The sequence below is a fragment of the Urocitellus parryii genome, chromosome 6 (genome assembly GCF_045843805.1).
Source record: "Urocitellus parryii isolate mUroPar1 chromosome 6, mUroPar1.hap1, whole genome shotgun sequence".
Taxonomy (NCBI): Eukaryota; Metazoa; Chordata; class Mammalia; order Rodentia; family Sciuridae; genus Urocitellus; species Urocitellus parryii.
In genome coordinates, this window is record NC_135536.1 from 79,158,947 (window position 1) to 79,172,351 (window position 13,405).

Genomic DNA, 13,405 nt, shown 5'->3' on the forward strand with positions numbered 1-13,405 from the left:
ATTATTGAACCCCCCTAGTCCCCTCACTGTTTTAATATGGGCATATGATAGATATAGGATCCTTCAGAATTCACTGGATCTGTTGCCAAACAAGGTCATTGCCATAGAACTCCCACCACATCTTTCAAATACACCTTGGCTGGGGAATTTTCATGTTCTGATTTCTTGGAATGGGCTCTACAATCTAGTATATGGGTTTTTTTTCTACATTTAATTACATTGAGTGTAGTACATTTAATTACATACTGTTTCTATGGCTCATAAAAGCTATATGACATTTAACACAGACTTTGTCATAATTCTATAAACAATTGAGGAAAGTCTCCAAGGAAGTATGCTATCAGCACAGGCCATGAGTAAGGAAATGCCAAATACATGGTAGAATCCCAGGGAATTGTTACACTCTTTGGGGATATAAGGCTTATTAAAAGCCCAAAAGTTTGGTTTGGACCATACAATTAAAAACAAAATATGATTATAATTGATTGTCTACCCAAGTGAAACAGCAGGCCATTAATTAGCTTTAAATTCTGGTCACATTAGTTCAAACAGAGATTTCCTGCCATGATCTTCTAAGACCATGAGACACTGGAAGTATGCCCAAGGGGAATTGTGGAACTCTCAAAGGATCCCGATAATACAATTAATTTTAATTCACCTTCTTCTTAAAGTTAATTGGAGAGCTTACAACACATGAGAGGAAAAGAGAAGGAGCTTAATTCTGGCATCAAATAATTCAACAGCCCAGAACCTAAGCCTAAAGATAGCAAATTTTCAAAAATGCAGATTTTATTATATCACTTTCTTATATTCAGTCCTCAAGTGTTGGTTCTCCCCTGTAGGATCCAGGTCTACCTTGCTAGCATATATATGTAAGTTCCTACATTCCTAATGTCGTATCTTTTCAGGATTCCACATGCATTCTGAAGAGGCTGGACACCCGAGGAATTTTCAGGAAGCAGGTTTATTGGCTACAGATGGACAGTCCAGAGTGTGGATCATGCCTGAAACATTCTCTGGACTGAGATTTTGGAAATTCTTTGAATTTTATACCCAGTTGTCAGGGGTGTGGCAGGAGCTTGGAGGTTCACATAACAAGTGCTCTCTGTTCTATCCCCTAGATCAGACACAGGTTTCACAAATTTTTTACCAAAAAAAAAAAAAAAAAACAGATAATATATTTTTGTACAACAAGTTTGCAGACTCAACTCTATCACCCTTTTTGTGTATAAACCTGGCATTTACAAGAAAGAGACAGCTTCAAACCACAATGACTTCTGCAGACATCCCACCTACTGATACTCTTGTAAAAATATTTCTGACAAGAGGAGAAGCTTATTTATGGCAAGGGTCTTCTGGATGAGGGTCTCTGACCTGTTCCAATTCTACACACAGAGGGCATTAGGGCCCCCTGTATACTACTCCTTCTACAGGTACTAATACCATCTTCCCCCACCCTCCCTGCCTTCTATCAGAACAACTTTGGCACTCAAAGCTGAGCTCAAATGTCAGCTTCTTGTGTTGGGGATATATCTGAGTTGTAATGTGTTCAAGGTCCTGGGTTCAATTCCCTGTACTTTAAAAAAAAAATCAGCTTCTGTGAAACATTCTCTGACATTTAACACTACCCTCTACTCTCAGTATGAACTTCTCTTTGCTTCTATGGTACCATATACTTTCCTCTTTTAGCATCTGCTTTGATTATTGTTAACACATCTGTACTTTCATAAGCCAGAAGATTCTTAAAAACAATTTTTTTTACAAAAAGTGATCAATACCAACTATACCACTTGGTACATGACTGGAGTTTAAGAAGTTTTGACTGCTCAGGAGTTTCATGTTTAAAAACACAAATCTACTGATCTACATCCCACCATCAATGAGATGGAAGAGTAGGCCATAGAACTCTGTCAGCTCCCAGTGAAGCTCCTTTCCTTTCCCATCCTCTCAACCTTTCTTTGTCCCCATGACAATCTTCTGGGGAAAGCATCAATCCAAATTCCATTGTGCACCTTTCCTCAAGATGGCCTGATCTTACTCTATTGAAAGTAGGAAAAGATTTTTCTACTTTCATTGGCTGCTTCCAGGATTTTATTCCTCCCTCCTCTATAAAAATCATGTTTAATCATCCTTTGGAAGAAAAAGACAGAAGTAGAATGAAGGATACGCAATAAGTCATATATTCAAGATTATTTATGAAAGCTCTCATTATACTAAGCCTACTTCACCATTCTCCATTGCCTCAGAGGTACACATGGTCTAGTTACATGTATGGCTACTGTGCTCTCAAATTGTGGCTAGTCCAACTTGATATGTGCTCTAAGTATAAAATTTACAACAAATTCCCAAGACATTGTGAAAAAAAATGAATGCAAAATACCTTTGGAATAATTTGGTGTTGATTACATGTCAAAATGATATTTTGATGTATTGAACTAATAGATGATTCAAATTAATTTCAGGATATTTTTTAAATTTTTCTGGGGTATCTAGGAGATTTTAAATGACATGTATTGCTTGCATTGGGGCCTCACTTAATATTCTCCTGGGCAGTTTTGCTTTAGCCTTCATATGTCTTTAACCTAGAGGAAGGGGCTGGCTCTCCTCCCACTTAAGCCCAGATACATCAGATTGTTGGCCACAGTGGAGGAGGCTATGGATCCAAGACAGATCCAGCCTGCTCAAGCAGGCAGTGTTTCTGAGCTTCAGAGACTCTGCCTTTGAGACCTGAAGAATGAACAATACTGGCTAGTCTTCAGCGAATTTGTTCATGTTCCAAGAGTTGAAACACCTTTGTAGACTTGATCTTACATTTCATCCCAGGACCCAAAATGACTCCTTTCCTTCATTTTACCCCTGGTGGTAGTACATCTAACAATTTTGTGCAATGGAATGAAATAAACTGCCTGAGATGGAGGCCTCCGAGGAAAGCAGATGGCTGCCTCATTGAAGCCATTCTCTCTGTCATCAGAAAGCAAAGCAAAGAGACACCAAGGAGGGCATAATGCTGCTGGAATTGGGAAGAAAGAAGCATTCAAGATCTGATGAGAAGACTCTGCCTTTTTTTTTACCTTTTTTTATTGAGGAAAATCCATAGCAGCAACATCAGGAAGGAAAAAGTGAGCACACACAGACAAGCTTACAGCTGTGGAGGCTACTAGAGAAGAGTAAAGTGGACATGTTAATAAAATAATAATCCCAAACAATTGATGTTGGTAATGTACTTTGATTTTACAAACATAGTACATGCAATCTCTTATTTGATCCACATAAAACAACAATAAATACCCTTTTAAAATATGAGTATGAGAGTTTACTTGCTAAAGTGAAACCAGAAGGCAATCATAATTTTTTTTGCTATGAATCAGATTTTTAGCATAAATCTACCAGAAGACAAGTGAATAAGGAGGAATATGGCAAAAATAACTTTTTTGTTTGAATTTATACAGATCTCCTTGAATAACCAAAACAGTTTTTTTTTCTTTAAAAATTAGCACTTTTGTCTCTTTTTTCTTCCTGGCTTCCTGAGGATTGGCCCCAACATGAATGATACAGTAACTATCCATACCAGGAAGTACATGACCAACTGACTACTTCAGAGGAAAGAAATGGTCTTTGATGTCCTCCACCCTGGGAAGGCAGCAGTTCCTAAGACAGAAATTCAGAGGAAGCTAGCCAAAATGTACAAAACCACACCAGATGTTACCTTTGTGTTTGGATTCAGAACTCACTTTGAAGATGGCAAAACAACTGGCTTTGACATGATTTATGATTCCTTGGATTTTTCAAAGAAAAACAAACCTAAATATAGACTGGCAAGACATGACTTGTATGATAAGAAAAAGACAACAAGAAAACAGCAAAAGGAACATAAGAACAGAGTTAAAAAGTTCAGCAGGACTTCGAAGGAAAATATTGGTGCTGGTAAAAAGCTAAAGGAGGGAAGATTCTTTTATTTTTAATAATTATTTTTATTTATTTTTTATTGATTTTTTAAAAAAATAAATGACAGCATAATACATTACAATTCTTATTACACTTATACAGCACAATTTTTCATATCTCTGGTTGTATATAAAGTATATTGACACCAATTTTTGTCTTCATACATGTACTTTGGATAATGATGACCATCACATTCCACCATTCTTGCTAATCCCCTGCCCCCTCCTTTCCCTCCCACCCCTCTGCCCTATCTAGAATTCATCTATTCCTCCCATGCTCCCCCTCCCTACCCCACTATGAGTCAGCCTCTAAAGGAGGGAAGATTCTGTGATGACCTTGTATTCAGTAACTGAAAATTTTTCATGAGAGGATTAATAAACTGTAAAAATTTCAAAAAGTAAAAATCAACACTTTTTTCTTTTTGGAAACAATATGAATAGGATAGTCATTTAAAATTCAAAAAGAAGTAAAAAAACACTGGTGTTCATACTTCTCAACAATAACTAATATATTTTGAGGCAATTATTATTAATAATAAGTTATATTTATTGAGGGCCAGGCACTACTATAAATGCTTTCATGTAATAACTCATTTAATGCCAAATACTTTATTATATAGAAATGATATTAGGATAGTCTCCAATTGAAGTTGGGAAAACAGACTAAAAACATTTGAGTAATTTGCCTAAAGTCAGTAAATAAGAGATAAGGACAAGTTTTAAAATTAAGTAAGCAGTCTGAATCTAGGGTCTTTATCTGTTTGATTTATAGCTTTTTTTCCTATGTGTATTTTTCTGAGAATGATATTAAACTGTATACAGTTCTATTTTTTATATTACTTGAAAGCATCATATTTATTGTTGACTTTTTCTTTCTTTATATCATGTCACTACTGATCATAGACTTGTTTATATTATAAATGCCACAATTCTCAGCCACCCTCATAATTCAGGACTCTTGTCTTGAAATTAGATATTAGGATATAGGAAAGCTGCATCTGTTTGGATTAATTTGCTATTTTATCCACTATGGCCAGTTGAGGACATTATTTTATGGCTGACCAGTGTAAGTGTAAATAAAAAGAGTCACAGAGACAAGATGCAGAGGCAGGAAAGATGGCAGAATGGCAGAGAGGCCAAACTGCCAAGCTTTATTTATATCAATAGGTTATTTTAGGTCATTAATGCCATAACTACATTATTTTTTGGTGTTCCTTCATTCCCAGGAGCTGAGTGTCTGAGATCAAGATCCAGGCTGATAAGTCTCAAGCACAGAGCCTCTTCACAAAGCACATTACCATAGCAACTAGATACTGCACCTATATTAGTTATCTTACTAGCTTCTAGGAGAAACTACAGGGCATTCTAAGGCAGGAAACAGAGTGCCTGTTACCCACCCCACACCCACTCCTGGAAGACTGCTCACCAGAGGAACATTTCCCTGTATATTTCCACAGTCAGAATCCCTACAGACCAGTTACCAAAAGACCATCAAAACCACATTAACTACTCAGGACCTGCTTTGCTACTTATCAAGACATCTTCAAAGTCACCAAATAACCATGATTCCAGCTGTAGTCTTTAATATTTTTACATTTGTATTTCTTCACACTAAGTTATTCCATAATATTCTGACATACGAAAAAATAAAAGAATGGCAAGAAGAGTAGAAGTCTGGGTTTGCAGACTAAATGTACTTTTGTATCCTCTTTATGTTATGCATGTAATTCATTTTCTAAACTCTATGTAATTCATAAGTTATGTCTGCTGCTGTCTTCAATATCTTTTTTGTATTGATCAAGAAGTTTTGTGAGCCTATTCTTGCCTCTCTTGGGCACCTCAACTCTGCCTCATCATTTCCCTAAGAATATCAAGGTGTTATATATGAAAAATAGATAATACATCAATTATCAGAGTTTTCTGCAAAACTTTTTCATATTATTTCCTATGGCTGAATATTCAGAAGTAAAATTATTATGTCAAGTGTATTTTGATACATAGTACCATCACTTTAAAAATAACTGCTCCAATTTGTTCTTTTACCAGTATATATATATATATATATATATATATATATATATATATATCTTTTTAACTGACACATAAAAATCATACATATTTATAAGATACCATGTGATGTTTCAGTATGTTTATACATGGTGTAATATTTAAATATGGGTAAAACATGTCTTCTCAGATATTGATTATTTCTTTGTGGTGAAAAATTCCAAAAAATTTTCCATTAGCATTTTTATTTGAAAAATACATTATCATTATCTATAGTTAATCTACTGTGTAGTAGAACACCAAAAGTTATTTCTTCTAACTTAGTATTTGTTTACCAGGCTCTCTTCATTCCTCCCTCCTTCCTGCTCTTCCCAGTCTCTTACATCCACCATTCTAATCTCATTTTCTAGATCAATATTTTAAAATTTCATGTATATGTGAGATCATGTGGTATTTTATTTTTGTGCCTTTCTTATTTCACTTAACATGTACTTCAGTTATTAGATTAAAAATATTTAATTTTGTTGAAAATTTCAGCTTTTTATTGCTAATGAGGTTGGATATTATTAATGCTTAAGAATTTATATTTCTACTTATGTTGTTTTCCATATACTTTCTGCCAGTTTATTTATAGAGAAATATATTTCTTCTGTTGATGAAAGTAAGTCTAATGGTGTGAAAAATATTTCAGTTGGTTCACTCAATACGCTTCTCATTTCCCTCTGATAGAAGCTGGACAACTAAAATTCTTCTTTAAGACTCCTGCAGTTAGAGTTGGCCATGTGTTGCAATTGTAGCCCAGGAGATGTAAGCAGACCCTCCCTGTGCTGTGTTGCTATTGTTTTCTTTCTGCCTGTATGATGGTTGGAGTTGCAATAGTTATTAATAGACACTGCAGAACAGAACAGTGGGGGGAAAAGAGCAAAACAGCTGGTCTCTTGGTAATATAACTGAGTCACACTATCAGAAACGCACCACCAGACTTCTTGTTTCATGGTTAATACCCTTGAAGCAAACTCCATTTTTTTACTGGGGTTTTCTTTATTCCAGGTGAAAGTCAAATCTGATAAGATAGATGTAAGCACTTTCTGCGTTACACTGGCAGCACATGTTCTCACAATTCATGAAATAACCTACCTTATGTAATCTCAGAAGAACTTTTTCCATTCTGATGTTGATGTACATATTGATATTTTTCTTTATGATTCCTCACATCACTTTTAAGGGAGGAAATTTCTCCCCTTCAAAGTTCTATTTTGATTGTGCTATACACATTTGATTCTTAGGTATACCTAGAAAATTTTGATAAGTAGTTTGTAATTCTCTAGGAGTCTATGCAGCAGGGAAATATGTAGGCCCCATTAAATGGAATTGAAATACTGGATAAATATCATTGGTGCATTAATCTGGAAGATGGTATAGTTATCATCAATTCTCAACAGAATCTATAGTCAAGATGTCTTAAGGATATTATCTCACTGAAATTATACAGTTATTTATCTCATACTAGACAAAGGTGCCATAAACATACATTGGAGAAAAGAGACTTTTCAAAAAATGATGCTGGAAAACTGGAACTCCAAATATAGTAGAATGTACTTTGAAACCCTGTCTCTCATCCTGCTCAAAACTCAACTCAAAGTAGATCAAGGACCTAGGCATTAGATCAGAGACCCTGAGCCTACTAGAAGAAAAGGTAGGCCCAACCCTCCATCATGTCATCTTAGGAACCAACATCCTCAATAAGATTCCTAAAGCACAAGAAGTAAAATAAATAATCAATAAATGGTATGGTATCAAACTTAAAATCTTCTTCACAGCAAAGGAAACAATTAAAAATGTGAACAGAGAGCCTAGAGAATGGGGAAAAATCTTTGCCACCTGAACCTCAGATACAGCATTAATCTCCTGGATATACAAAGAACTCAAAAAATTTAACACCAAAAAAATCAAATAACACAATCAATAAATGGGCAAGTGAACTGAACAGATATTTCACAAAAGAAGAAATAATAATTTTTTCAATTAAAAATATTAGCATACTCAAACCAAAAAAGATACACAATTGTGGACTTCAGTTAGTTCTCAGCAGGTTTTTGTTCTGATGAAGAACAAAAATCAAATCTATGTTAACATTCCATTTCAAGGAATTCTATGAAATCATTTATTCTATGTTTTATACCTTTTCTTTACTTTTAAGCATAATTTTTCTTTATTCTTTACAAGTGAACTCAAAAAGAATTTTACCTCACCAAGATGTCTCCCATTTGGGAACAATTTTTAAACTTTGCACATAACTTTTCTCAGGGCAACCTTCATCTCCTTATTCCTGAGGCTGTAGATCAAAGGGTTTAAAAGTGGAGTTGCAATTGAGTAGAACATGGTCACAAATTTCTTCAGGCCAGGCTGATTGGCTGCCCCTGGGCTTATATACATCACCATGATTGAACCATAAAATAAGGAAACTACTACCAGGTGGGAGGCACAGGTGGAGAAGGCTTTTCTTCTGCTTGAACCTTTGGGAATCTGAAGCACAGATCGAAGGACCAGAATGTAGGACAAAAGAATGTAGAACAAGGTGATGAGCATTATCACAGCACTGAAAGTGCTACAAGTCAGAGTTGTCTTGGGAACAGGGACACATGATATGGCCAGCATTGCCCCCAGGTCACACAGGTAATGATCAATGACATTTGAACCACAAAATGGAACTTGTGATATGAGGGTAGCAGGTGTCACTAACCAGAGGAAGCCACCCACCCAGCAGGCAGACACCAGCGTTCCACAAACTTTCCTGGTCATTATGATGGGGTAGTGCAGTGGACGGCAGATGGCAACATACCTATCAAATGCCATGAGGGCCAGGAAGAAAAGTTCTGTGGCACAAAGAGAGAGGAAGATGTAGAACTGTAGGATGCAGCCATTATAAGAGATGGTCTTCGTCTTGGAGAGAAAGTTGAATAACATGTTGGGCACGTTAGAATTGATGTAGCAGATCTCCAGAAAAGAGAAGTTGGCCAGTAAATTATACATGGGGGTATGCAGTTGCTGGTCCCACCACACAGCACAGATAATAGCATTGTTACCCAGCAAAGTGAAGATATAGATGATGGAGAATAAAACAAAAAGGAGAATCTCTACTTCTTGGCTGCACAGGAAACCCAGGAGAACGAATTCATGAACGTTAGCAGTGATGTTACTATTATGTGGAATGTGCATTTCCTTCTAACTGATGACATGCACAAACACTACCACACTACTAGAAGTTTATTTAGCTGTCTTGTGTTTTATTGAGCTCTCCATGAAAAATAAAATAAAATAAAAACCTCAATTTATTCTTGGAAATAGACAGAGCATTATAAGTCAAAAATAAAACAGAATATTAACATTTAGTCAATAAGAGGAATTTTTGTAAAATCAGTATAGCTTGAAGGCAAATAGGAAGACACTATTTGATATTTTATTTTAAATATTTCTTCCAGAATTTTCTTTTCCAAATTTTAGCCTGTAAAAAAAATGGGGAGGAGATAAATCTTAATCACACTTTATTCAGCTTCATTTAACCTGAGTTCAGCTAATAAGCTAAGGAAGGAATTTATGCACTTGAGCTAGATTTGAATTATTTCATTGCCTACACTATTATGTTATTAAAAATTACAAGATGGTCGAGAAGATGGCCGCTGGGTACGGGGGTCGCTGAAGTGCTGAGCGTGGGGCTCTGAGCAGCGGCTTTAATCGAGATTTCACGCAGCTTGTTAGAGCACCTTTCACCATTAATCTGTAGCGGACCACCTTGCCAAGCAGCAGAAAAAACAAAGAAATTGAAAGAGAGACGTTTTTCTGCTCAGAGCCGCGGGCGCTTTGCGCCCATCTGCTGCCTCTTTCACTTCGCTCCCGGCAGAGAAGCTGAATGCGTAATCAGCAGCGGATTGTAAGTACCTGAGACAAGAAAGCTCAGTACACTCCCTCCTTTTTTTCCTTTTTTTTTTTTTTGTTTTTGAATATTTTCTATACAGGGAGAGTTAGTGGATGGGTATTGTGGGCTGGGCTGTGGTTTCGGGGCTGAAAATCAACTCCGCGGGAGCTGCCATTTGCTTTATGCATGCTGTCTTAATGGCTCTGACTACATAGTCCAGCTGCCGCACCTAGAGACTGGAACTGGGCTGCCTGCCGAGTCCTGTCCTCCGAAGGCGGGACCACGACCGAGCGCCGCCGCGAGAGACCACGGTCGCTTGTTCCCTGCTGCACCTTTGAGCAGAGCCTGTTCTGGGGTCGTTCGGCATTCCCCTGCGAGGGGACCCGTGCTCCGGAGGTGGGAACTGGAGAGCCGCGGCGGCAGCAGCTCGGACTCCGGGAGCCAGGAGCCGCGGCGGCAGCAGCTTGGACCCCGGGAACCAGGCACCTAGCCAAGGAGCGGCGGAGGTCACGGCGGCGCTGCTAAGGCCGCGGACAAGCGCGGCGCCCGAGCGCGGCCCAGAGGTGGAGGCGATGACAGCAGGGTTTCAGTTCTAGAAAACTGGACGGGAAACAGAAGCAGCAGTTTGTATAATCCCAAGATCTTGCTTATGCCAGGAAACTGTAAGGGCAACATGAATGTCACTGAGGTGGTCTAACATGGCGGCAGACGCGGAGAGATCAAGTCTCTGACCTCTTCAATTGTGCGGATATAGGGAGCTGTAAATTATCTAAAGTCTGCTTGCTCAGGATCACTAGGCAAAGTTGAGCTGACGTGGAGCTAGGGCGCACAGCCTGGGCCCCTCAGAAAACGCACACTGAGCACGAATCAGCTGCATTCAAGCTCTGGTTCGCCTCCTTCTAGTGACTCAGCACTAACGATCCCACTGAAATAACTAGTCGGCCCACCTGAACTCACAGAGGTAAAAGCCAACTGAGCACCATAGCTGGACCCAGGGAATCAGGAGAGACGTGGGACCTGCAGTGCAGATCTCCCGGCTATTACTTCCACCAGTGCTGACAACAGAGGTCCCTTGCACCAGCTACCAGGGGAGTTGCTACCTGAGGGCAAACAAGTTCGCTGGGGGCCCTCAGCCCCAAACCCTACAAACTTGGGGTCTGAGGGAGGCAAACAGAAAGGGTGTGCCCAGGCACCCATGAAAACAGGGCTCCCAGGAGCAGCAGACCTGGCGTGTAGTCAGTATTGTGGTGAGTGTCACAGGTGAGCGGGGCCTGGCTTGAGGAACCACAAGAGAAGGTCCTAGGCACTCAGGATTGGAGACCCGCACAGTCTGGGAAGAAGAGCTGAGGCACAGTGATTGGCTCCCACCTATCAAGAAGAGAAGCCTGGCCCAGTGGGCATAGCTCCACCAACTGGAAGAGAAGCTAATCGAGCTATATGACTGCATTTATTATTATTATTATTTTTTTTAATGATTATTATTAGTATTTTTTTTTCACTTTTTGTTGTTGCTGTAGTTGTTGTTCTTTAACTTTCTTATTAATGGTTTCAATTTTTTTAAACTCTTTTTATTTTATTAGTATTACTATTATTTTTTAAACTTTAATTTCCATTTTTTATTATCATTATAAAATTTTTTTTTTTTTTGGTTTTAAAGTTTTATTTTTTTCGTTTCTTCTTTCTTTCTTTTCACTTTTTTTTTCTTTTGTCTTCTCACTTCTTCTCAATTTTCCTATTCCCCCTTCCTTGAATTCTACCTGCCTATACTCATTCTCTTTAGTGACTTCTTCCCTCCCCTTCTAATATCTCTCCCCCCCAGTGCCTACAAGCTAGGCAAACCTGCAACCCACCGGCGGGTCAGGTCCAGCAACCTGCCGAGTGACAGAATAGCTACACGTGCCTGCAGGGAACGCGGACAGGACCCACAAGTAGGACAGGGCCGGTGGCTCGCTGAGGGGCAGGCCCGTCACCTCCCCCAGTGTCTGCAGGTAGGCGGGACTGTGACCACCGGCAGATGGGCCGAGCAGCCTGCTGAGGGGCGGAACCGGCCCCTCCCCCAGTGACTGCAAGCTAGGCGAACCTTCGACCCATCGGGAGGTTAGGCCCAGCAACCTGCGGAGTGACAGAAGTGCTCCTCGTGCCTGCTGGGTAGGCGGACCTTTGACCGACCAGCAGAGCAGAACTAGGGCCTGCCAGCGTGGTAGACGGATCACACCAATTGGAGGAGGATCACAGCCACTACCTGCCCTGCAAGGGTGATTTTTCAACTATTCAAGAGCAATATAAATAAATAGAGAGAAAATTTCAAAACACAACAGTTTCACCAAGCAGAAAGAAACGCCAGCAGTATGAAAAGACAAGGAAAGAAAGGATCACAGGCAATGCAGGTCAACTCAACTTTAGAAGAGGTAGTAGGTGCAACAGATGGAATGTCAGACAGAGAGGTCAGGATATACATGCTTCAGATGATCTGGAGTCTCAAGGAAGACATGAGACAGCAAAATCAGATAATGAAAGATCACATTGACAAACAAATCCAGGAAGTAAAAGATCAATTTCACAGGGAGATAGAGGTAATAAAAAACAAACAAATAGAAATCCTAGAAATGCAGGAAAAAATAAACCAACTTAAAAACTCAATTGAGAATACTACCAGCAGAGTGGATCACTTAGAAGATAGAACATCTGACAATGAAGACAGAGTATTTCAACTTGAAAAGAACATAGATAGCTCAGCAAGTCTACTAAGAAACCATGAGCAGAACATCCAAGAGCTATGGGATAATATCAAAAGACCAAACTTAAGAGTCATTGGGATACAGGAAGGCACAGAGCTCCAAACCAAAGGATTAAGCAATCTATTCAGTGAAATAATACGAGAAAACTTCCCAGACTTGAAGAATGAGACAGAATCCCAAATCCTAGAAGCCTACAGGACGCCGAATGTGCAAAATCATAAGAGATCCACACCTAGACACATTATAATGAAGATGTCCAACATACAGAATAAGGAGAGAATTTTAAAAGCTACAAGGGAAAGGAAGCAGATTACATTTAGGGGTAAACCAATCAGGATAACAGCTGATCTCTCAACACAGACTCTAAAAGCTAGAAGATCCTGGAATAACATATTTCAAACGCTTAAAGAAAATGGATTCCAACCAAGAATCGTGTATCCGGCGAAATTAAGCTTCAGGTTAGAAGATGAAATTAAAACCTTCCACGACAAACAAAAGTTAAAGGAATTCGCAGCTAGAAAACCATCTCTTCAAAAAATACTAGGCAAAACATTACAGGAAGAGGAAATGGAAAATAACATTGATAACCAACAATGGGAGGTAGGACAGTAATGGGGGGAAAGTAGTCAAAGAGGATAACAAATCAGGTTCAGTAGCATCAATAAACAAATATGGACAGAAGAACAAACCATATCTCAATAATAACCCTAAATGTTAATGGCTTAAACTCACCAATTAAGAGACACAGGCTAGTAGAATGGATCACAAAACAAGACCCAACAATATGCTGTTTACAGGAG

At 38.8% G+C, this 13,405-nt stretch overlaps 1 protein-coding gene and 1 pseudogene across 1 annotated transcript; one reads left to right on the forward strand and one right to left on the reverse strand.

Annotated features, from left to right (window-relative positions):
• The first annotated feature begins 3,542 nt into the window (after positions 1–3,542).
• LOC113199159 (small ribosomal subunit protein eS24 pseudogene) lies at positions 3,543–3,962 on the forward strand (annotated as a pseudogene).
• A 4,269-nt stretch (positions 3,963–8,231) lies between these two features.
• On the reverse strand, positions 8,232–10,567 carry LOC113199158 (olfactory receptor 11H4-like). Its single transcript, XM_077800132.1, has 4 exons — positions 10,515–10,567; positions 10,097–10,353; positions 9,642–9,791; positions 8,232–9,136 (listed from the first exon to the last, which is right to left on the reverse strand). The coding sequence occupies exons 1-4, from the start codon at positions 10,565–10,567 to the stop codon at positions 8,232–8,234; spliced, it is 1,365 nt and encodes a 454-aa protein (XP_077656258.1).
• Positions 10,568–13,405: the final 2,838 nt, after the last annotated feature.